The sequence below is a fragment of the Diceros bicornis genome, chromosome 19 (genome assembly GCF_020826845.1).
Source record: "Diceros bicornis minor isolate mBicDic1 chromosome 19, mDicBic1.mat.cur, whole genome shotgun sequence".
Lineage (NCBI taxonomy): Eukaryota > Metazoa > Chordata > Mammalia > Perissodactyla > Rhinocerotidae > Diceros > Diceros bicornis.
In genome coordinates, this window is record NC_080758.1 from 2,071,993 (window position 1) to 2,093,116 (window position 21,124).

At 51.9% G+C, this 21,124-nt stretch overlaps 1 protein-coding gene across 2 annotated transcripts in view; it reads left to right on the forward strand.

Moving 5' to 3' along the window:
* The window catches only part of TAF4 (TATA-box binding protein associated factor 4), a 79,747-nt gene extending 70,328 nt beyond the window's left edge, over window positions 1-9,419 (forward strand). For both annotated transcript variants that reach the window (XM_058562373.1, XM_058562375.1), the window contains one exon: window positions 7,920-9,419. In XM_058562373.1, coding sequence (XP_058418356.1) covers window positions 7,920-8,087 — 168 coding nt within the window. In that variant the 3' untranslated portion in view covers window positions 8,088-9,419. The remainder of the gene's footprint in view (window positions 1-7,919) is intronic.
* Window positions 9,420-21,124: the final 11,705 nt, after the last annotated feature.

Here is a 21,124-nt window from a genome sequence, read left to right on the forward strand (position 1 = left end):
AAGCTGCCATAAACACCCATGTGCAGGTTTTTGTGTGGACATAAGTTTTCACCTCCTTTGGGTTAATACCAAGGAACACGATCACTGGATTGTATGGTAAGAATATGTTTAGTTTTGTAAAAAACTGCCAAATTATCTTCCAGAGTGGCTGAACCATTCTGCATTCCTACCAGCAGCGAGTGAGAGTTCCTTTTACTCCACATCCTCACCAGCATTTGGTGTTGCCAGTGTTCCGGAATTTGTCCATTGTAATAGGTGCATAGTGGTATCTCGTTGTTTTAATTTGCGTTTCCCTGATGACGTGTGGTGTGGAGTGTCTTTTCCTCTGCTTATTTCCATCTGTATGTCTTCTGTGGTGAGGGGTCTGTTAAGATCTTTGGCCTATTTTTAAAGTGGGTTGTTTGTTTTCTTATTGTTGAGTTTTCAGAATTCTTTATATAGTCTGGATAACAGTCATTTACCAGATGTATCTTTTACAAATATTTCCTTCTTATTTGATTTTTGCCAGTTTTTCCATTGATGTCCTTTTCCCATTGCAGGATCTTGTCCAGGCTACCTCATGGCATTTGGTCATCATGTCTCCTTAGTCTCTTCCACCCTGTGACAATTCTTCAATCTTTCCTGACCTTAACACTTTTGAAGAGTGTGGGTTGATTATTTGGTAGAAAGTCTCTTAATTTGGTACATATGTTTTCTCCTGATTAAATCCAGGTGACATAATTTTGGCTAGAATATCACAAAAGTGACATGTCCTTCTCAGTGTGTTGTATCAGGAGGCACATGATGTCTGTGTCCCCCATTGCTGGCAACAACTTTGAAAATTTGGTTAAAGTGGGGTCTGTCAGGTGCCTCCACGGTAAGGTTCCTGTTTTTCCCCTGTGTAATAAGTATCTTGTGGAGATGCTGAGAGACTGTGCTGCTCTCCTGTTCCCCCTCATCCTCTCACTTGCTGATTTTAACATTCAGTGACGGTTCTTGCCACATTGGCTCTTACAGTGGTGTCTGCCTGATGGTGATTTTTCTCTGTGTCTCCCCATGTGTTAACTAGAGTTCAGTTGTAATGAGAGTGATCTCCTCTTCTCTCTCCCCCACTTGTTTAGTCATTCAGTTATTTACTTGTGTTAGTGTGCATATTTATTCTGTTCTGTAGGTAATAATCTGTTACCTACTGTCTGTTTATTTTGTTGTTCAGATGGCCCCAGCCTTGGCCATTGCGAGCTCCTTCAGGTTGACTCCTGTGTCCTTTTGACAGGACCCATCATTTTTTGAAGATTCTTACTTTCTCATACAAAATGTTCCAGATTTAGCTTATATTTTTCCTGCCATAACTATGGGATTAACCATTTCTGCAGGGATCCCTGATTCCTTTGGTTGGATAGTTGTGTTTAGGAACCAGGATCGGGGCCTTGGGTGTACTCATGCTCCTGGGGTGTCCTGCTTCCAGGCCCCTCAGAGGGTGCAGCGGGATAGCGCACTACCACTCGCACACACACTCGTCTGTGTTAGCCTTGTTTCTGTCCGTGTGTATCTGCACTAAAAACCATGGATTTTTGCTTAGACTCAGGTTCCAGTCTGATACCACAGGGTTCCTGCTAACTGTCTTCATCCGTTATGTGAGAAACCTGGTTCTCATTATCCATGATAGATTTACTTATTTGTTCAGTCCTAATTTACAGATAAAAGAGTTTCAGAATTGCTAAACTCTGAGAGAAAGAAATGTACTATTTAGAATATAATATTTCCGTACAGTTCTTTTTATATTTTGCCTTACAACATCCAGTCAGGATTCTGCATCCCACAGGTACTGAGATGAGTCCTTTTCTTGCCACCCCTTTCAGTCTGGCTGTGTTATTCATTTGTAGTGCACAAGGGTTCTTTTGTTGCTGTTTGTATTCTGTTTTGGATTCTTCTGCATCTTGATTGATTTTGGTTGTTTATTTTTGGGGGTGAACTGTTGCCACAGTTCCACGAGTCAGAGCGGTACAAGAAGGTGTGCACACAGTGCCATCCTCCCCCGTCCTCCCCCGTTCTATCCGCACACAAATATGCGTTTCCTTGTATCCCCGTCTTTCTTCCTGAAGGGTGGCGTAAGACAGGCACCCTTCTGCAGTCTGCCGTCTCACTTAATATGTTCTGGGAACTTACTTGATGTCATTTCATGGAGATCCTCCTCCTTTTTCGTGGCAGCGTGGTGCTGCCTTGAACCACGTCCCGTGCTCAGTGGACCCCTCTCTTCGTCGTGCACAGGCAGTGCTGCGTCAGGTGCCCCGTGCATGAGCACTGCACAGCACTAGGCGCCTTCTCACGATAGGGTGTAGAGCTTGATAGAGTTCTATTAGATGAACGTTATTGATGATGCTGATTGTCACCTTGCTTAATTTTGTCCACTTGGTGTGTTTGTACAGGGTGTGGTGTTCTAAAGCCTTCTGCTTTGAGTGTGTTTCTTTTTCTCCTTGCACCTCCTGCGGTTTTTGCTTTGTAGCGGGGGTTGCCGTGTTGTTTGGTACGTAGATATCTGTTAGTGTTATATCTTCATTTTGAAGTGTTGACTGTTACAGGGGTTCCGTCTTTGTCCAGTAGTTTGAGTTCTGCTTTGTCCTCAGTCAGGACCCTCAGCCCTGCTCTCTTTCTGTTTCCAGCAGCCTAGGATGCATCTGTTCCTCCCTTTATTTTAGCCTTTCTGACTGGCTGTGTTTTAGGTATGTCTTTTGGGTGTAGCACATGGCTGGGTCTTGTTTTCTGAGCCGAATTGAAACGCTTTCTTTGAATAGGTAAGCTAAGCCCCTTTGCCTTTGTTGATATGACTGACATGCTTGGTCTTGACTCGATCATAATATTTTATAATTATATGTAATTTTTGTATTTTCTGTTTCTTTTTCAATGAGATATGTATTCTTTTCTCTTTAATTAAAATTGATCTTTAATTGAAATTGTTTAGGAAGATTTATAATTGTTTTCTAGTGGTTACTTTTGGACTTAAACCTTTTAAAATGGCTTTCGTCCCGGTGTTTACTTACCTATTTCCTGTTCAGCTTATTAGTTTTTAGTGGTCTTGCTTAGCCCCACCTGTTGGCTGTGCTTGTTCTCTCTTCTCCTTCCCCTTCCTTCTCTTTTGTTTGTTACGTTATTTCTACTTTGTGTTTGTTAGTCTTCCACCTGGCCCTCACGTTCCTCACCTTTGCTTTAGTATTAGATGTACGTTTATATATGATAAATGCTTATTTCTGCCCGCCTCTCGTGTAGATGGTGCCAGGCAGAGCCTCACGCAGAATCCCTCGGTGCAGAATCCCTGGATGTTGTGTATGTTGCACGGGTCTCTGTGACCTGGGGACGTTTGGCGGGGAGTCAGACCGTCGGCTCTCGCTGATTCTGGGGTTGATTTTAAGGCTGCCCCAGGGTTGCCTTCCTTGTACGTTGGTGTTGAAAGCCTGATGCCAGGTCAGTTCTCTTGCCTTAGTAATTTATTTTCTCTTTTACCTAGAGGCCATCTCTGTATCTTTGAAAACAGTTTTGTGAGGAGCTGTCAGAGTTGATTTTTATGGGTGAATTTTCCCAGGTTCCCACTAGGCCCTTTCAGTGTATACATTTCGTCTTTTTCTCTTTCTCAGAAGCTTTCTTGGATTATAGTTTCAGTGTTAGTTCTGTTCCACTGTTTGTTTTTCTTCTCCAGGGCTCTGATAACACAGTGCAGTCCTTGTTTGCTTCTCTTCATTCCCACTGTTTTCTCCTGGCACTTTTGATTGTTTCCTGTGTCTCACTTTGATTCTCTGTCTTCCCGCCCTTCTCCAGTGCTTCTTCCTCCGTTTTCATTTGAGTCTGTTCTCCCCTGGGCACCTTGCAATTAAGTTATTCATTTCTGAGATAATTTTGTTTATTCTTTCCATTTCTTTCTTGCATTCAACCAACTCTTATTTCTTTCTGTTTTTTAACTATTTCTGATTTTTGAGGTTTTCATTCAAGGTGATTTTCATATCCTCAAATGCTTAAGTACATTTTTTGTTATTGAAAGTGTTGTCTTATGGTTTTCTTGTTTTTCCAGATTGAATTTGTCTCTGATATGTGTGGAGTTTCATTTTTTGCAGTGGTTCATTATGGACTTGCTAATCTTCCTCTTGTTCATTTTTGTGGTATTTGGGTGTTTTACCAGATTCATGGTCTGCTGGCACCCTCTTCTGGCAGCGTTGCAGTGTCTGGGTAGCTGGGCAGGTTCTCCTTTGTCTCAGTTGCAGGAAAGGTCACGTGTCCTCTGATGGCGAGGCTCTTTTGTGCTGCAGGACCCTAAACCCCCCACCACCCAGTTCTCACAGGGCTCTTCACAGGAGCCATGCACTTTGAGGGCTCCCTCCACATCTTGTGCACACCTGCGGCCCTCCCCAAGCCCATGCTCTGGGTGCCGGGCATCTTGGGGTGCTCAGACGGGGGTGGGCCAGCCTTTCTGGCGGTGGCTTTTGTTGGACTGTACCCCCTCGCTGTTTCCCTCCTCTAGGTCGTTGCCACGTGGCCTGTGGGGCACGGTGAGACCACTGCTCGGGATATGTCAGTTCTTCTTCACTTGTGGTCCTTTTGAAGTTTGGGCATTGCCCGTCTTCATGTTGTGCTGATATCCATATAGATTTGTGTCTCCCTTCTTGTTCTGCACTGTGTTCGGGGAGACAGTGGGAGCTGCTGGGGTAACTTGGGAGCCACGTGGTCTTCAGCCTCCCGCGAGCCGTGCTCGTTCTCCTAAGCCGAGTACCTGTGCGTCTCTGTCACTTTGCTGTTCTTCACAACGTCCTCTGCTTGCCTGTCCTCGCGGTCCATTTCGTGGACAGTGCGGACATGGACGTGGGGTATATGCAAGTTTGGGAACCACACAGTTGTGACGGGGTCAGAGCAACGCTGTGGGAACCACAGGCGCTTTGACCCAAACTGCTCGTCATTGTCCAGCTGAAGGCCAGGACGTGGGCAGATTGGAGGTGCCCTCTCCTGAGGGCCACTTTGCAGTGCTCCTGGCCGCTCGTGGTGTGGAGCTCCCGTGTTGAATGGGGCTCCTGGGGGAGCAGAGAGGGGTCAGCGGGCCCCACGGCCCCTGCAGTGGCAGTTTTCCCCTGAGACAGTCCCTGACGTGTGATGGCGCCGGGCTGATGTTCTCTGGCCGGTTTGGCGGGTGCTGGAGGAGCGCAAAGCCCTGCCAGGAGCTCCCCTCCCGCGACCGTTGCAGGTGCCACCCTCTGTGCAGCTGTGGGCTCCCGAGCACAGCGACCCCATGAACCAGACGGGGTTGGACGGGAGGTGATTTTCCCCATTTGCTGTTTACGTCGAGTGTTTGTTGCCTGTCAGATTGATTGTGGGGTTTCTGGCAGTGGAAAGATTGCCTTCAAGAGGAATAGCCTCCTTTTATTAGTCCTCTCAACAGTGCTGGGACGGGGCCCGTGAGTATTCCCAGGACCGTTTCCTGAAGGGTGCTTGTGCTCCGGGAGAATGTGGACGGTACGTCCAAGGTTACCTGTTTTAACCCCAGTGCCTGCAAGAACCAAACAGCCGAAGCCAAACAGCCCCCTTGCTTAAGCGTGAATGTTGTTGATGTTGGTACCACGCTGCTCCCCCAGGGCTGATGGTGGCACTTGCCCTTGCGGAGTTTTCTCTTATCTTAGGTACCTGCTTGGGGTTGTTAGGCTGCGGTGGGCAGAGCTTTAATGCTGCCGTGGCCAAGGGCCTCTTCCGCAGGCTTCCTGGGGCTCTGGAACTGGTCCGGGCTCTCTCTGCCCCGCAGGCTGGACGCTAGGTCCCTGTGACCCTCTCCCGTAGCTGGAACACCCACAGGCAGTATGATCAAAGACCCTGGAGGGAAGACAGTGAAGCTGTGCCGTCTGTTTTGGGGAGAAATGGAAAAACCAGCACTCTTCCCATGTAACTAGAAGTGATTTGAGCATCGAGTAGGATATCTTTGAGCATGGGCTTTTTCTAAAAGTCCGTGGAACCGGGAGGAATCGTCCTTGGCCTTCAGCGCCTACGGGGAAGGAGCTTGGGTTGTGCCTCCCTGGCCCGGGAGAGGCCCTCAGCCAGCCCTCGTGGGCCAGGCTGACGCTTGCCCATTGGGACTATTTAGCACCAGTTTTGATTTCTAAAGGATATTGCATTAAAATATATTTATCTTGATTTCGGACTTTTAGCACCCTTTAAGTTTTGTGCCTGAAGTGAGCGCCTCACCCTTGTCTCAGCTGTATTTGGCCTTTGAACTGTTTTGAAAGTAGAAACATCAAATACAGCCCAGAGCTGATAGTGAGCGTCAGAGAGATTTCGGTGCGTTATGAGCGACGTGCTCCTGCCTCTGAGCTCGGAGGTTGGGGCGGCGGTGTCTGCAGTGGAGGTGGGAGGAGAGCCCCCAGCTTTCTTTCTGGAAACTGGCCTCTGCTCCGGGCAGGCCTCCCCGCTGCTGCGCTTGGCTGTGGAGGCGGAATCCCTTTTCCTCCTTGTTCCTCTAAACTGTAATTTTCATCACAGCCTTTCAGGGGGCGCTGTTTGTCTGTTACGTGGAGTGCTCCTTTAGGGCTGTTATGGAGACTCAGGGAAAATCTCCGAGAAAACTTAAATAGTTCTTTCAAACAAGGAAAAGTAGTTTCCAGGGGGATATGGAGGCTCGGTCTGGAGGAGGGACCCTGGTGGTTAAGGGTGTCCGAAGGGAGTGTACAGAAATTGTCATTAACACTCGAAGACACTGTGCATGCCTTAGGATGCACAGGACCTGAGCAGCCCTGCCCCCGGCCAGGTTGAGAGGGGCCCAGGTAGAGGAGGGAGGAGGCTACGATGGCGCCGAGGTCCTTGCCTGCCACCTGCTGGCCACTCGCTGCGCGGCCGCCTCGTCGAGGCGAGGCTCTTCCAGCTGGCATAGAATTCGTCACGCCCGCCTTCTTAAACTTTGAGAAAATGCTATAAAAATACCATTGTAATTTTTGCACTTGAAATATACATGAGCAACTTTAACCATCAGAATACAGACACTTAGTTTTCATCCCGAATGGAAAAAAGAGAGTGTCCAGTTGGGAGTCGTATGGTTTGTGCCCCCAGAGTGTCGGATGGAGCTGGTGACGTGCTGAAACCACAGGACGCTGCTGCTAAGTGGCAACGAGATGCTTCAGGAAAGCCACCCCCGGCAACTCCGTCTCTACGAGCAGGCAGGCTTCAGAGACTCTCAGAAACGAAGGCGGGTCCCCCAGCGGCCAGCCAAGCTGGGTGCCGAGCGATGCAGGCCCTGAGCCGAACTGCTGCTCTCAGCCCGGGGATGGCAGCGTCTCGCTCAGACCAGCCGGGGAACAGGGAGTCCCGCTGTCGGCCACGGATAACCGTGGTAACACAGAGGACTGCTATCCAGCCAGCTGACCACCAGCCGCCCAGCCTGGGAGTGTAGACCTTGCGGCATTGGGAATGTGCCTTTGTCGGCGAAGTGGGGATGCCACAGCTGGCCCCAGGTGCGGCATCGGCCCGCCTGAGCCCCCTGGACACATGGAGGTTGTGGAGGTCGGGGACACTGTTCTGCCATCCCCTGGGGGCAAGAGCCGCCACCTTTCCTTCCTCATGCCCCGGGGGCCGGAGTCTGAGCCCTGTAGGGAATCGCGGGGTTAGTGTTCTCGAACGTGTGCCTGAGAGCACCAGTTTTGGAGGTCAGCGTGGGGGTCCGTGCCCCCTGCTCTCACCCCCTCCCCGTTAGGGACTCGTAAAGCACTTCAGCGCAGGGAGTACGCCTGCGGGAAGGAGCCTGTCCCAAGCCCGCCTTCCTCCAGGATCGGGGTTCCTTGGGACACCTGTAGGGGAACCTGGAGTTGCCCCAAGCACACAGTCCGGGGGCCAGCACCTGGCCCTGCCCCTGTGTTACAGCGCCGCGGGTCCTGCCCACCTCTGCGCACCACTAACTCGGCTGTCTTCTCCTTTCTCATCACCAGGGCTCGGGCCCAGGCTCGGCGGTCCCAGGCAGCTCCGGCGTCGGAACCCCCAGACAGTTCACGCGACAAAGGATCACGCGGGTCAACCTCAGGGACCTCATATTTTGTTTAGAAAATGAGCGCGAGACAAGCCATTCACTGTTGCTCTACAAAGCATTCCTTAAGTAGCACAGGACGGGCGCAGCATCCTAGATGGAGACGCCTGGGGACGTTTTTATATATTTGCAGATTACGCCTTTTTGTAACAAGCAAATGGGATATTGTTTAAAAAACAGCCGCCTCTTTACAATGGAACAGTTTTATATTCCTGTTTCTAAGTCGACTCTTCAGTACGGAAGAAAACACGTTTCTGTAACAGAGCATACAGAGGCCTGTGGGTACTCTTAAAGGACAATTAAATCTTAACTCATCTTTGATTGAGTGGCCTTCTTGCCAAACAAGCCATATATAAAAACTGATGGAATCGTTTAGCAAATAATTAGCTGCCCTCTGTCACCTCGTAGTGGTTTCTCCATTATTTGTGCATTTTGGTTTAGTTCAGCCCAACTTACTACGTAGGTGTGTGTCTACAGCCAATGACCTCATTTCATTTATTTTATTTTTGTATTAGTCAGTTGGCAAAGCAAACTGATTTTTTAGACTATTTATCTTCCTCCCTCTCCCCTCCCCTCCGTTCAAAATTCTCGAGGAATACACAATTCATCCTAACGCCCTCGCCTCGGAATTGAATCACTTTTCTGCTTTGTAGAGCCCGGTGGTGGTGGGCTCCTCTTGAATGTGTGGTCAGCATCTGTACAAATGCATTTTATTTGCTATAGTTTGTAAAGCTGTAAAGTTAAAAGAAATGAAAACCTTTTCAGCATAAATATATTTTACTTGCACTGTGTTTTTTAGCTAAAAGTGAAAACTTAGATGAAATAAAATCAAAGTTGAGAAGAATCATCAAGACTGTTCTCAGTGTGAATCAAGTGTTGAAAAATGGTTGGTGTATTTTGTCAGTAATTGTACATAACTTTTGGCACATAACATAAAAATGGCTATGTAAACTATAATTATTTTGCTAAGAGACTGTATGTAAGCTGTGGGCCAACTTTACAGATGTCCAGAGCAAAGCCCCTTCTTTGTACCTATTTTTTTATTACAGATATACTAATTGGTTCTTTATATTTTCAGAGGTTATTGTATTAAATTGTCTATTGATAGTACTTTTATGACTGTAAATACTTGGGCTTTCTTCGTGTGAACTCTCACGTTAGACTTTAATTCGCGCGAGTGTGAACTGAATGCTGATCAGTATTTTTTATCAACACCCGAAAACTGTTACACCTTTTATTTTGTCTTTTAGGAAATCCCTGTCTTTCCATTTTTTCATGTAAATTTTGCACAGTTACTTGTTCATATGTAAATATTTTACTTTCAAAAATGAAGTTTTTAATTGCTATTGTTTTATATAGGATTGAAAGAAAATTAACTCCTTTATTAAAAACAAATTTATCTGTATTTGTTTTGCCTATTTTTCCCAGTTTTCCAGCTGTAGATTCTCCTGCCAGAGACTCAGCTCTGGTTCCGCTGGGGTGTTTATTTATGAGCTACTTGTTAGAATCAGTCTAGTAGGAATCACTTCACCTCCAAGGACAGGACCGCCAGGCTGTGGAGTAGGACTCGTGTGCGTGGGTCTGAGGGCTGGCCGCTGAGCCCACACCTTGCATGCTCTCCAGTCAGGGCCGCCCCACCTCGTGCATGGATGGACCTGTGCTGTGTGGACGCCACGGCTCCTGTTCATGTGGACGAGCTGGGGCACCACTGGGAGAGGCCAGGTAAGGCCCTGGGGGTCCACACACACAAGCGCACCCTGGTGAGCCTGGGTGGGTGACTCAATGGCCCCAGCCCTCAGTGAAGCCACAACGATGGAGAAGGGTGGGGTCTCCAGGAGGCCCCTGCCTCCTCTCTTTCCGTTAGTGTTACAGGTTGGTCTCAATGAACCACGGCTCCTGAGGGGCCCGCGTCAGAGGCTCAGCCGTCTGCGTTCACACCAGCACGCTGCCTCTCGAGCACCATAGCCAGTCGTTGGCGAGATTGGAGCTGGTGTCTAGTTTTTGCGTTAGTTTTAACTGGTTTGACAGATCTGCAGCAATATGTGGGTTTATTTACAAATTACACTGGAAAACACTGCTCTCATTATGGCACCTGTTGAATCAGCCTCCTGGGGTCACTAACAAAGCACCGCAGATGGGGCAGCTTAAACAACAGAGATTTATTGTCTCTGTTCTGGAGGCCAGAAGTCTGAGATCAAGGTGTCGGCAGGGTCGGTTCCCCCCAAGCACTGTGAGGGGTCGTCTCGTCCAGGCCTCTCCCCAGCCTCTGGCGGTTGCTGGCTTCTTGGATGTTCCTTGGCCTGTAGACGCATCATCCCTTCACCTTTATGTGGCGCTTTCTGTGTGCGTGTCTGTCTTTGTGTCTAGATGTCCCCTTTTTATAGGACACCAGTCACATTGGATTAGGGCCCAACCAATGACCTCATTTTAATTTGATGACCTCTGTAAAGATCTTATCTCCAAACATCACGTTCTGAAGTCCTGGGGGTTAGAACTCCAACATGTCTTTCTTTTGGAGGGAGGCACAATCCTACCCATGACACCTGTGATGTTGGATGATGAAAGAAACTAAACCTGAATTTTTAGAGCTGTAGCAGGAAGTACTAGAGGCATGGTTTCCAGTCTTCTGTCCTTATGAAAACGCCCGAGATCATTTATTAATTAGGTTGTGCTGTACTTCCTCAGCATGACTCATACTTGGTTTTCACTGCGTCCTTGCCCTGAAATAGATGAGGTCAGTCGGTAAAGGACAGTTGTACTTGGACTCCTGCAGGTGGCATTGATTTACTTTCAGCTTCTCTGCACGTCCTGCTGTGTCCCGGCGATCTGCTGAGGACATTCGCAGCCAAGCACAGACCCTGCCGCTAACGGAGATTATCCCTCCAGCAGAGGTGTGGCGGCAGACTCGAGACAGGTCTGTCCGCTCCTTTTCCCTCACGAGACCATTCGCTGCTGTTGAGTGTCACACTACAACAGGCTAGTAGTTGTCCTAAGTCCAGTGTGGATACTCGTGTGGGCTTGGGGGTAGAGGGCAGGGTGGTACTAGTTCAGCCGTTGGGGACAGGTGAGGGACATGACAAGGACATCTGCTCTCATCACTTCCATTCCCCAGTGTACTGTGGTTCCAATCGGGCAAAAAGGCAAGAAAAAGAAATAAGACATAAAGTTTGGAAAGGAAGAAGGTGAAGAAAGAATTCACAGGTGACATGATTGTGTACATAGAAAATCGGAAAGAATCAACAAACACGTTACTGAAGCTGAGGTGTGAATGTCATCAGATTGCAGGGTACAGGATCAGTGTCCCAAATCAGATGTAGTTCTACATACCAGCAACAAATGGCTAGAAAGTAAAAAAAGTGCCAATAACAGTGCCACCAAAATCATCGGAATACCTAGGAATACATATAATGAAAGAGGTGTGAAATCCTTACACTGAAATTAAAGAAACGAAGGAAGACCTAAATGGAGAAGAACGCCATATTCATGGAGTGGACTTAATGTTTGAAGCTAGCAGTTCCGTCCAAATTAATTCAGCGCTGTCCCAGTCAAAATCCCAGCAGGGTTTTCATAGAAGTGGACGATCTGATTCCAAAAGTTTATATGAAACTGAAACTGCAGAAGAGTTAGAATAGCCAAGACAATCTAGAACAAAATTGGGATAGTTACTCTCCCAGGTTTCAAGACTTACTGTAAAGCCACGGTAATCAAGATAGCATGGTATTGGCGTAAGGAGAGACATAATCAGTGAACAAGAGAGTCCAGAAATGGATCCGTATGTGATGGTCACTAGATTTTTGACAAAGACCCCAGTCCAATGAAGACAGGAAGGTTGCTGGTGGATCCTGACTCCATCTTCATACCACACATACAAATTAATTTGAGATGGATCATAGGCCTGAAAGTGTAAGCTAAAACTACAACGCTTCTAGAAGAAAACATTGGAGAAGATCTTCATGACCTTGGAATGGGCAGGGATTTCTAAGAACATAGAAGGCACAAACTATAAAGAAAAAATTGGCAAATTGGACTTTAAAATTACAAACTTATGCTCATCAAAAGATACCCTTATGAAAGTGAAAGGGCAAGCCACAGACTTGGGCAAAATACTTGCCATATGTACACCTGACAAAGGACTTGTATCCAGAATATATAAAGAATTCCATAACTCAGTAGTAAGAAGATAACTCAATAAAAAATGTGCAAGACGCTTGAACAGGTGCTTTATAAAAGATCTACAAATGGCCAGTAAGCTAATGAAAAGGCACTCGCCATTACTGGCCATCAGAGAAATGCAAATTAAAACCATGGCGAGATTCCACTACACGCCCACCATGTGGCTCAAATTGAAGAGAGTGACAGTGTCCAATGGTGGTGGTGATGTGGGGCAGCTGGAACTCGCACACCTTGCTGGTTGATGGGTAACAACCACTTGAGAAAACTGTTTGCCACTTTCCAATAAAGTTAATTGTGCATCGACCCTGTGACCTTGTGGTTCCACCTGTGTATCTACCAGGAGAAAGGAGTACCTTTGTCCACCAAAGAGACTACACGAGAGTGTTCCCAGTGGCTCTACTCAGTGATGGAATAAAATGGAAACAACCTGCGTGTCCATCAGAAGGTGAATGGGTATGAACTGTTGTATATTTATCCAGTGGGATGCTCCGCAGGATTAATAAGGAGTGGACTACTAACACGCTCGGTAATGGAGACCAATCTGAGAAGAACTGTGCTGCAGGAAGCTGGGCAGGAAAGTCTGCACACCCTCTGGTTCCGTGTGTGTGAAGCTCAAGAACGTGCAGAACTTGAGCTGGTGGTGGGAGTCGGAGCGTGGTTGCCCTGGTCGGGGAGGGCTGGCGGGAGGGCTCCAGGGCCCTCTGACGGATGGAAGTGCTCCGTCTGGATCTGGGCGGAGGTCACACGGGTGTGTACAGATGTACAAGTTAGGCTGACGGGGAAGATCTGTGCATTTTGATGTATGTCAAGTGTACCTCAGGAGAGCGTGGGGGAAGGACTCTAGAGCTTAGTTAGCGTCAGACCCCCCTGGAGGGACCTCAGCTCCGCCTGGGCAGCTGCCCCGGCCCAAGCCTCAGTGGTCGGCGCCAAATGGGAGGAGGCATGCGACCGTTTCAGGATGGATGTTCTCAACAGGCGACAACTTGCAGTCTTTTATTGGAGTGTTGTCGTTACTGCGAATCTCATGATTATCCACGGCCACTAGTTAACTAGTTAATTGTTAAGTAGTTTTCCCTTCTATGAGACTGTGGTCTCCAAATGTAAATTTTATCTTTATAAAAAGGTCCACCCAGCCTTCCTCCAGCCCTGCCCCCAGGGCCTTGGCCTGCTGAGCCCGGATCCTGCCTGCCCTGGACAGCTGAGGCTGCAAGGCGTCCGTTCTGGTCTCATGTTCTGTCTGTCTGAGCAGCTTTGAGGACCCAGTTGAGGCCTCTGTATCCTTAGTGCCTTACGTACAGCAAGTGCTCGACCAATGCCCGCCCTCACAATGGAGGTTACACAATTAGAAAGACTCCAATTCGTAGGGAGCCTTTCCAAACCCTCCCACCTCAGCGACAGGCTGGCAGCCTCTCTCCCTCTTCTGGACCACTATGGGCTGCACCCAGGACACATCCACATAGCAAAGACCAGCCCAAGGGAACTTAACCCTGTTTCCTCAAGAGCCTTGCTGGGGAGACGAATCACACCCCTAGTTTCAAACAAATCTGGTTTCTTGTTCAGGCTGCTTCCTCGGACTTTAAGTCTTGATGGCCAGAATTTCTGTTTTTGAGAAGAATGGGCACGCATATATCTATTTTTTTATAAAATGTATTTATTCAGCAAGTGCCAATGAGCGCCTCACGTGCAGGGTGCCTTTCCAGGGTCCAGATGGTGTGGGCAAGACGCAGTCCCCAGAGGAGGTCCAGCGGGATCTGGGCTAGGAGAAGTGGCCAGGAGCCCACCTGGAGGCTGGGGGCGGAAGGGAGGGCCCAGCAGGAGGCCGTGGCCTGGGCCGAGGAGGTGGGAAGCCCTGGCGGAGCGGAGTGGGGAGGATGGGATTTTCTCCTGCAGGGCGTGTCTGAGGAGGAAGATGGGAGCAACTCCACCGGCTTGTTTGGAAATTAAAAGCACAATGAGATGCCAGCCACACACCGTTAGAATAAATGCCGGAGGATGGGGTGCCTGGAGCACCACGGGCTGTGGGGGTCCCGCCCTGGGCAGTTTCTTCACGAGGGACAAGTGCGTGATCACCCCTCCCCGCCACAGCACACTCCATGCAAAGACATGTGCACCAGTGTTGACAGCAGCTTCATGTGGAGTAGCTAAGAACCGGGAAAACCCCAGTTGTCCATCTGCAGGTGAATGGATAAACTGGTCTATACAGACAAAGAAATTCCACCCGGCAATAAGCAGGAATGAGCTGTTGGTACCTGAGGACCATGATGAATTTCAGAATAACAATGAGTGGAAGCAGCGTGACAAAAAAGAGCGCCACCGTGCGATTCCGTTCATGTAAAGTATAGGGAAGCGCAGAGTAATCTAGTAACAAAGCCCGTCAGTGGTTGCCTGGGACTGGGGAGGAGGGAGGACTGCTAAGGGCACGAGGAGAGTTGGGGTGCTGGGATGTTCATTATCTTGATTGCGGTGATGGTTTCACCCGTGTGCACAAATGACAGGACTTCTCAAATCGCACACTATAAATACATGCAGTTCACCGTACCTCAGCAATATCTCAATAAAGATGCAAAAATGACTGACTGAGAAGAAACAATAAAGCTGTGTTCCAGCACGGAGACTGACTGGGGTGGGACGGGGCCGGGAGGAAGGTGCAGGAGGGTGGGGTGGCCGTGGGGAGGGAGGAAAGTGGACGCAGTCCTGGCGCTGGACCGATGTGAGGTGGGGTGTGGTGTAGGGGGGACCCCAGTTCCAGCATTAGCACAGCGTGAACCGGGGGGGGGGGCGTGTGGGGGCTGCGGCGGGGAGCCTTTGCCAGGGAGTCCCAGTGCACTCTGGGAGTGACGCCCAGAGCAGGGGTGTGTGGCTGCGAAGTCCCTGGGGGTGACATGTGAGGGGGACAGGGCCAGGACAGGGTTGATCTTCTTGGGGACAGGAAGCCTCAGTGAGGTGGGAGGAGACCCGGGAGCGCCCGCCTGAGGGGCAAGGGCAGGAGGGCGGGGAGGAGGGCAGACAGTGCTGCCAGGGCCCCTGCAATGACGGGCTGGAGTCTGCACCAGGGTGCAGAGCCAGTGGGAGGGGAGGAGGGGGATGCAGTGGTGGGCATGGTGGGTATAACCTCGGGAGAAGGCTGTCTGTGAAGGGGAGGCGGGGTGGGCAGCTGCGAGGGATGGGAGGTTGAGGGAGAGGTTTTTAAAGATGGTTGGTGCTGGAGCACATTTATATCCCTGCGACACAGATCCTGGTGGCAGTGGCGGTCGCAGTGGCAGGGTGGGGCATGCTAAGGAAGAGAGCTGGCTAAGGGCAGAGGGTGCAGGGAGGAGAGGAGGGGAGGGGGTGCAGGCACTCCATAGAACGGAACTCTGCAGGTTTGGGGCCTGGTAGGACATCAGCTCATCCCCTAGGGCCCCCTGGCTGCTACTCCTCGAGAGTCTGGCTGAAAGTGAGGCCAGAACAGAGGCAAAGAGTGTCAAGAGAGTCTTGATGGTGTTACTGGAGCACCTAGATCCAGCTATGCCTGCAGACCCAGCACTGAGCCTTTTTTGGAGGTGTTAGGGTAAGATGGTGATAAGAATTTCACTTGTCGATTCAACCAGGCCTGCAGACCCAGCCCAGCCCTGAGAACTGTCCCCCAGGAGTTTGGGGAAGGACGGAAGACTGCTCCCCACAACACTGCAAACCTTATACCTTGGAAAGAGAACCTGTCCAAGTAGTCCTCTCTGCCTCCCCCGCGGCCCCTCCTTCCCGTCCCAGGGTGGAGTCAGCAAGGAAGGCAGGCGTTGCCCCCAGCCCTGGCTGGACAGAGGGCCTCATCAAGGGGGAGGGGAGATGTACTCCCTGGGAGGGGTCTCTCGGCCAGCTCCAGGGTGAGGGATGTGAGGGATTTCTGGAAGAGAGAAGGGACAGCAGGGAAGAGGGGAGACAGGTGTGCAGGGAGGGAGATGCTGGTGGTGCCGCCCATGGCTGAGGACGTGTCTGCAGGGCCCTGGGGGTGCCTGGGTTGGGGGTAACTTCACCAGGCTGAGCTCCCTCATTCTGGCACCAGCAGGGGGTAGGGTCCCCTGCCTGCACCCACCCCTATCCCCACGGGTACCTGCTTGCTGGGTTCTGGGTGTGGCTGGCCCAAGGTCCCCCTGTGCCCCCAGGGCCGAGTCCCCAAGGGGGTCACCCTCTGGGCCTTTCCGAAATGGGCACAGTGGCAGCACCCCCCAATCCCAGGGTGGCTAAGAGGTCAACTGAAGAGCCCTAACTGCAGCCCCCTGGGCCAAGCCCCTCCCGAGTGATCAGAGATGCTCTGCGCAGTCCCAGGGCCCATTGGGCGGGTGCAGGGTCTCCGGGCGTTCTCGGGGACCCCCCTCCCCAGTGCAGGGGTGTCTGTAGGACCGTGGGGGTGCTGGCCCAGGCGAGACTGTGCTGGAGGCCATGGCCATGGGGGATGAGGAAACTGAGGCTGGAGAGGGGATGGTTCGCCTGCGCGGCGGAGCAGCGCGGGAGGCAGGAGCCCAGTGCCTCCTGTCGGGACACGCAGGGACCAATTCTGGGCGAATTGTGGGCTGGGCCGCCAAGTGGCGGGGCTGTGGGACCAGGAGAGCCCCACTAGCACATGGGGGGTGTGGAGGGGGCAGGGCACACAGGGGTTGGGGGGCAGGGAAAGCCCAGGCAAAGGAGTCTGGGGAGGTGGGGTGCATGAGGGGGATGGTTCACATGACACATGGGAGGTGGGGCACACGGGTGGGTCAGGGCACTTGAGCATGTGGGGGTAGGGTGCGCGAGAGTGTGGGCACTGGGGCAGGGCCTGGGGCCGGGGGTCATTACATCCTTGGTGGATGGGCCACCTCACATCCTCACCCCTGCCCGCATCTCATCCACAGCTGACCCCGAGCCAGGCCCTGGCCCTCAGTCCACCTACCATAAGTGTGAGATCCCTTCCCACCTCGAGGGTTTAGAGCCTAGAGCCGCCCAGTTACCTGAGCTGATTGGCCGTGGGGTGGCCCATGTGCCTGGTCTGGGCAGGCGCTGGTGGGAGTGGGGGCGTGTCCCTGCGCAGAGTGAAGCGACCCAGATGCTAGAACACGGGAGTGTGCAGCTGTGTTGACAGAGCTTTCCTGACACCAACAGCTGCCAGGTGAAAGATGTGAAGGAAAAACCCTAGAACCTGCCAAGATTCTTCCAGCTGGGGAAGGAAAACAAGACCTATGGACTGGAGGTTCCCGTGCAGAGAGTCTTGGGCTGGCCTTAGCTGAGCAGGCAAGGAGCAGACACACCACCAGGAGAGGGGCGTCTGGCCGGTGCTCAGGCCCTGAGCTGGCCCCACCAGTCCATATCCAGGGGGTACATCCTCTGCTGGGAGCCAGCCAGCTGCCCACGGTCACCAGGGACCCCCTTCCTGCTAACGGAGGATCATGTGGGGTAAGGGCACCCTGCTTGCCTGGAGACAAGCCTGGGCCTGCCATGCCTGTGAGGGTGCAGAGAACCAGGATTCTGCCAGGTGTGGTCATGGCCCTCCCCTCACGGATTCCTCTCCTGCAGCTTCTCCCACATTGCCCTGGTCGCTGGCCCAGAAGCCCGCTCCTACAGTTAACCAAGAGAGCCCCAAACCCAAGTTTTCTTTTTGGTAGTGATGGAGAAGTGGGGAGGGAGGGGGTGGTGGCATTAATATCTCTTGACTTTTCAATGCTCACAACTGTGGTTGGCTGAAAAATGGCCCCCAAAAGAGATCAGGTCCTAATCCTCAGAGGCTGCCCTTACTTGGAAAAAGCATCTCTGTAGAGGTAATCAAGTTAAGCATCTTGAAATGAGACCATGCTGGCTGCCCCGGGTAGGCCCTAAATCTAGTGGCAAGTGTCCTTATAAGAAAGAGGCCAAGGGAGACAAGACAGAGAAGGCCATGTGAAGACAGAGGCAGAGGCTGGAGTGATGCGGCCACCAGGAGCTGGGAGAGGCAGGAGGCATCCTCCCCTGGAGGCCCCAGAGGGAGCCTGGCCCTGCCCACACCTGGATTTCGGCCCAGTGATGCTGGTTTTGGATTTCTGGCCTCTGGATCTGTGAGAGAATAAATCTGTTGTTGAAAGCCTTCCAGTTTGTGGTCCTTTGTAAGAGCAGCCCCAGGAAACTCATACAACAGCGAGTTCAGCATTTTAAGGCAACTGTGCGGATCAAACCACGGTGGAGGCCGGGCCAGCCTGGGTCTTGGGCGCCAACTCTGCAAAGGGCGGCTCGGGGGTCATCACCACCCAGGGGACCCCTTTACCCCGGCCAGGCGGCATTGCTGTCGTCTGGCTTCACCTCTGACACAGCCCCTCCCTCTCCTCTCGGTGACTTTGGCAACACCAAGTCCTCAGGCTGCTGTGGAGCAGGGCTTTGAGTGGCTCTTCAAGGCACAGGTTGCAGGGACGGTGAAGGGAGGGTGCCGAGAGCGATCTCCACCGATGCCGGAACTGTCGATACCTGGCCCTCCCAGTGAAACCGAGCATGAAGAGGTTAAAAGATCTTCCCTGGGCTAGAAGAAGAGAGCAAAAACTTTGAGATAAGCTTTGCTAACTGCGGCTGTGCATATTCAGCATAATCAACTGTTGTTTAAAACCAATCAGGTCTTTCTGTGCCTCCTTACTATATGAGTGAGCTGTCTTTCCCAGGAAGTCAAGGTCCAGACGTCAAGACTCAGTATTCAAGGCCAAATTCAGGCTGGTGGGAAGGTGCCAACCAGCACGGCCACATGCTCCCCCTCCCTTACCTAAAGCCCCAGCACATGCTCTCTCTTGCAACCTTTAAAACCCCTTACCTCCCATCTTTCGGGGAGACGGGATTAATTTGAGAGCACTCATCTCCCGGCTGACGTCACCCGAAATAAAGACTCTTTCCTTGCCGTAAGCCTGGGGTTCCAGTTTTATTTGGCCCCTCTTGTGTGGCTGGTAGAGAACCTGGGTGTACCGGCTAGCACCAGCAGGCCCAGCTGACCCGTGCCCAACGCGGCCGCCACCTCCTCAGCTGCTTCTGACCACCAGCCTCTTAGTTTCCACGGCAACCATTCCAGAAATTTAAAAGGGAGGAAAAGGTCGGAGGCAAGCACAGGCCCACTCCTGGCTCCAGGTGCAGCGAGCTCGCCCTTCCCTGCCTGGTCACTTGGGCAGCGTGCTTCTGGAAGTTTCTCTGCCCCCTCCCCAGGCCACCCCAGAGTCCTTCTTCAGGGTTTGGCACTGCCCCTCCACGGGAACTGAGCCTTCCCCTCTTCTGGGACTCCTCCCTGCTCCAAGTGATTGTGGCACCCTGGCCCCCATGTCCACCTTCCAGGTGGGTGTGTGACCCTGGCAGCCATGTGAAGGTCTCCATGGCTAGTGCAGGAGTGGACCTGTAACCCAGCAGGACCCATCATCGTGTGGTGGATGGGGGCAACAAGGTCACTCTCTGTCAACTGGGGATGTGCAGCTGTGGAATGAATCCAACGGCCATGGTGGGTGCCTTTGTGGCCATATGAAGAGGGAAGGACAGTTTGAGTGGGTGTGTAGCCAGCTGGCCTAGACACTATGGTCAGAAGTCAACACCACCCTGGACTCTGCTGAGCCAACAAATGCCTGTCCATTCACGCCGGTCGATGTGGCTTTTCTGTAAACTCTGGAACACACGCCCCGTCTGAGCTGCAGTTTCTGCCTCTAGAGAGCAGTGGTGATGCCTCCTCCCAGGCAGTGGGTGGAGGTCTCAGCAAAGAGACTGGTCCCTTCGCAGCTGCCTCCCATGGCCCCAGGAGCGATGTGCCCACCAGCTGCCTGGGTGTACAGTGGAGGGAGACAGTGCACGCTCTGTGCACACACACCCCGTGCTCTGCACACACACACCCCATGCCCTGTACACACACACACATCCCAAGCTCTATGCACACCCACCCACCCACACTCTGTGCACATACACACACCCCAGGCTCTGTGCACACACACCCCACGCCCTGTGCACACCCCCCTGCCCACTCTGTGCACACATACACTCCATGCTCCGTAACGATAGTACATGGCCCTGGAGGGCTGGCCATGCAGCTCGGGTCCCCCAGCTGCCCGCACGCTCCCTGGGCCATCCTGAAGTGCTCTCGGGCACTTGGCTTCGTGTCATCTCAGTTCATCTTCCCAACCACCCACAGGGCAGGTGGTGTTGGCCTGGAGACCTTTAGGGGATTTGCCCAAGGTCACAAGCTTCAAGACGGGCAGAGCTGGACTCAAACCCAGGTCTTGACTCTGACCAGGCTCTGGCCACACGCTCGCTGTAGCCCCAGGGAGGCCAGGGGCCTGATTAGTAGGTCTTCTCTGCTGGGATGCGAGCTCCTCCTGGCCAGGCCCTGCTGATGCTGGGAACACAGCGAGGTCAGCCAGGCGGTCACTGTCCTGCCAAGACGTGGGGACAGACCAGAGGAAAAACTTGAGTTAAAACGCATAAGTGTTAAATGATTAAGTTATTTTAAGGAATCAAATGAAGACATTAAGGAGAAACGTGAGGACCCCAGGAGGGTCCCGGGTGGGAAAGCTTTTCCCAGAGAGAAGTCTATGAGGATTCAGGGCCACGCGGGCCTTCTGGGCCATGCAAGGGGAGGCTGCTCAGATGGAGCCCCTGGGAGCGGCTGCAGGGCCGTCTGCCCTGGGCATCCTCCCTGCTGCCCGGCTCAGCAGGGAAGGTCCAGGAGAAGTGAGGTCCCTGTGGGTGCGGCTCAGCAGGGCCAAACCTGTCCCCACTCTTGTCTTTGAGGTAGATGTCCAAGCAGACAATTTGTTCCTAAACAGGCAAAAATCCGGGTGGGCATTTCCTAGAGACACATGAGAGCAGGGCCAGGCAGCTGGGAGGTCAGCACCGCGGACAGCACTCTGCAGCCAACCTTGAGCCCCAGAGGCAACCGAGTGTGTGCAGGGCTGCAGGTGAGGGAGTGTGTGCTTGTGTGTGCGTGTGTGTGCGCACCTGAGTGTG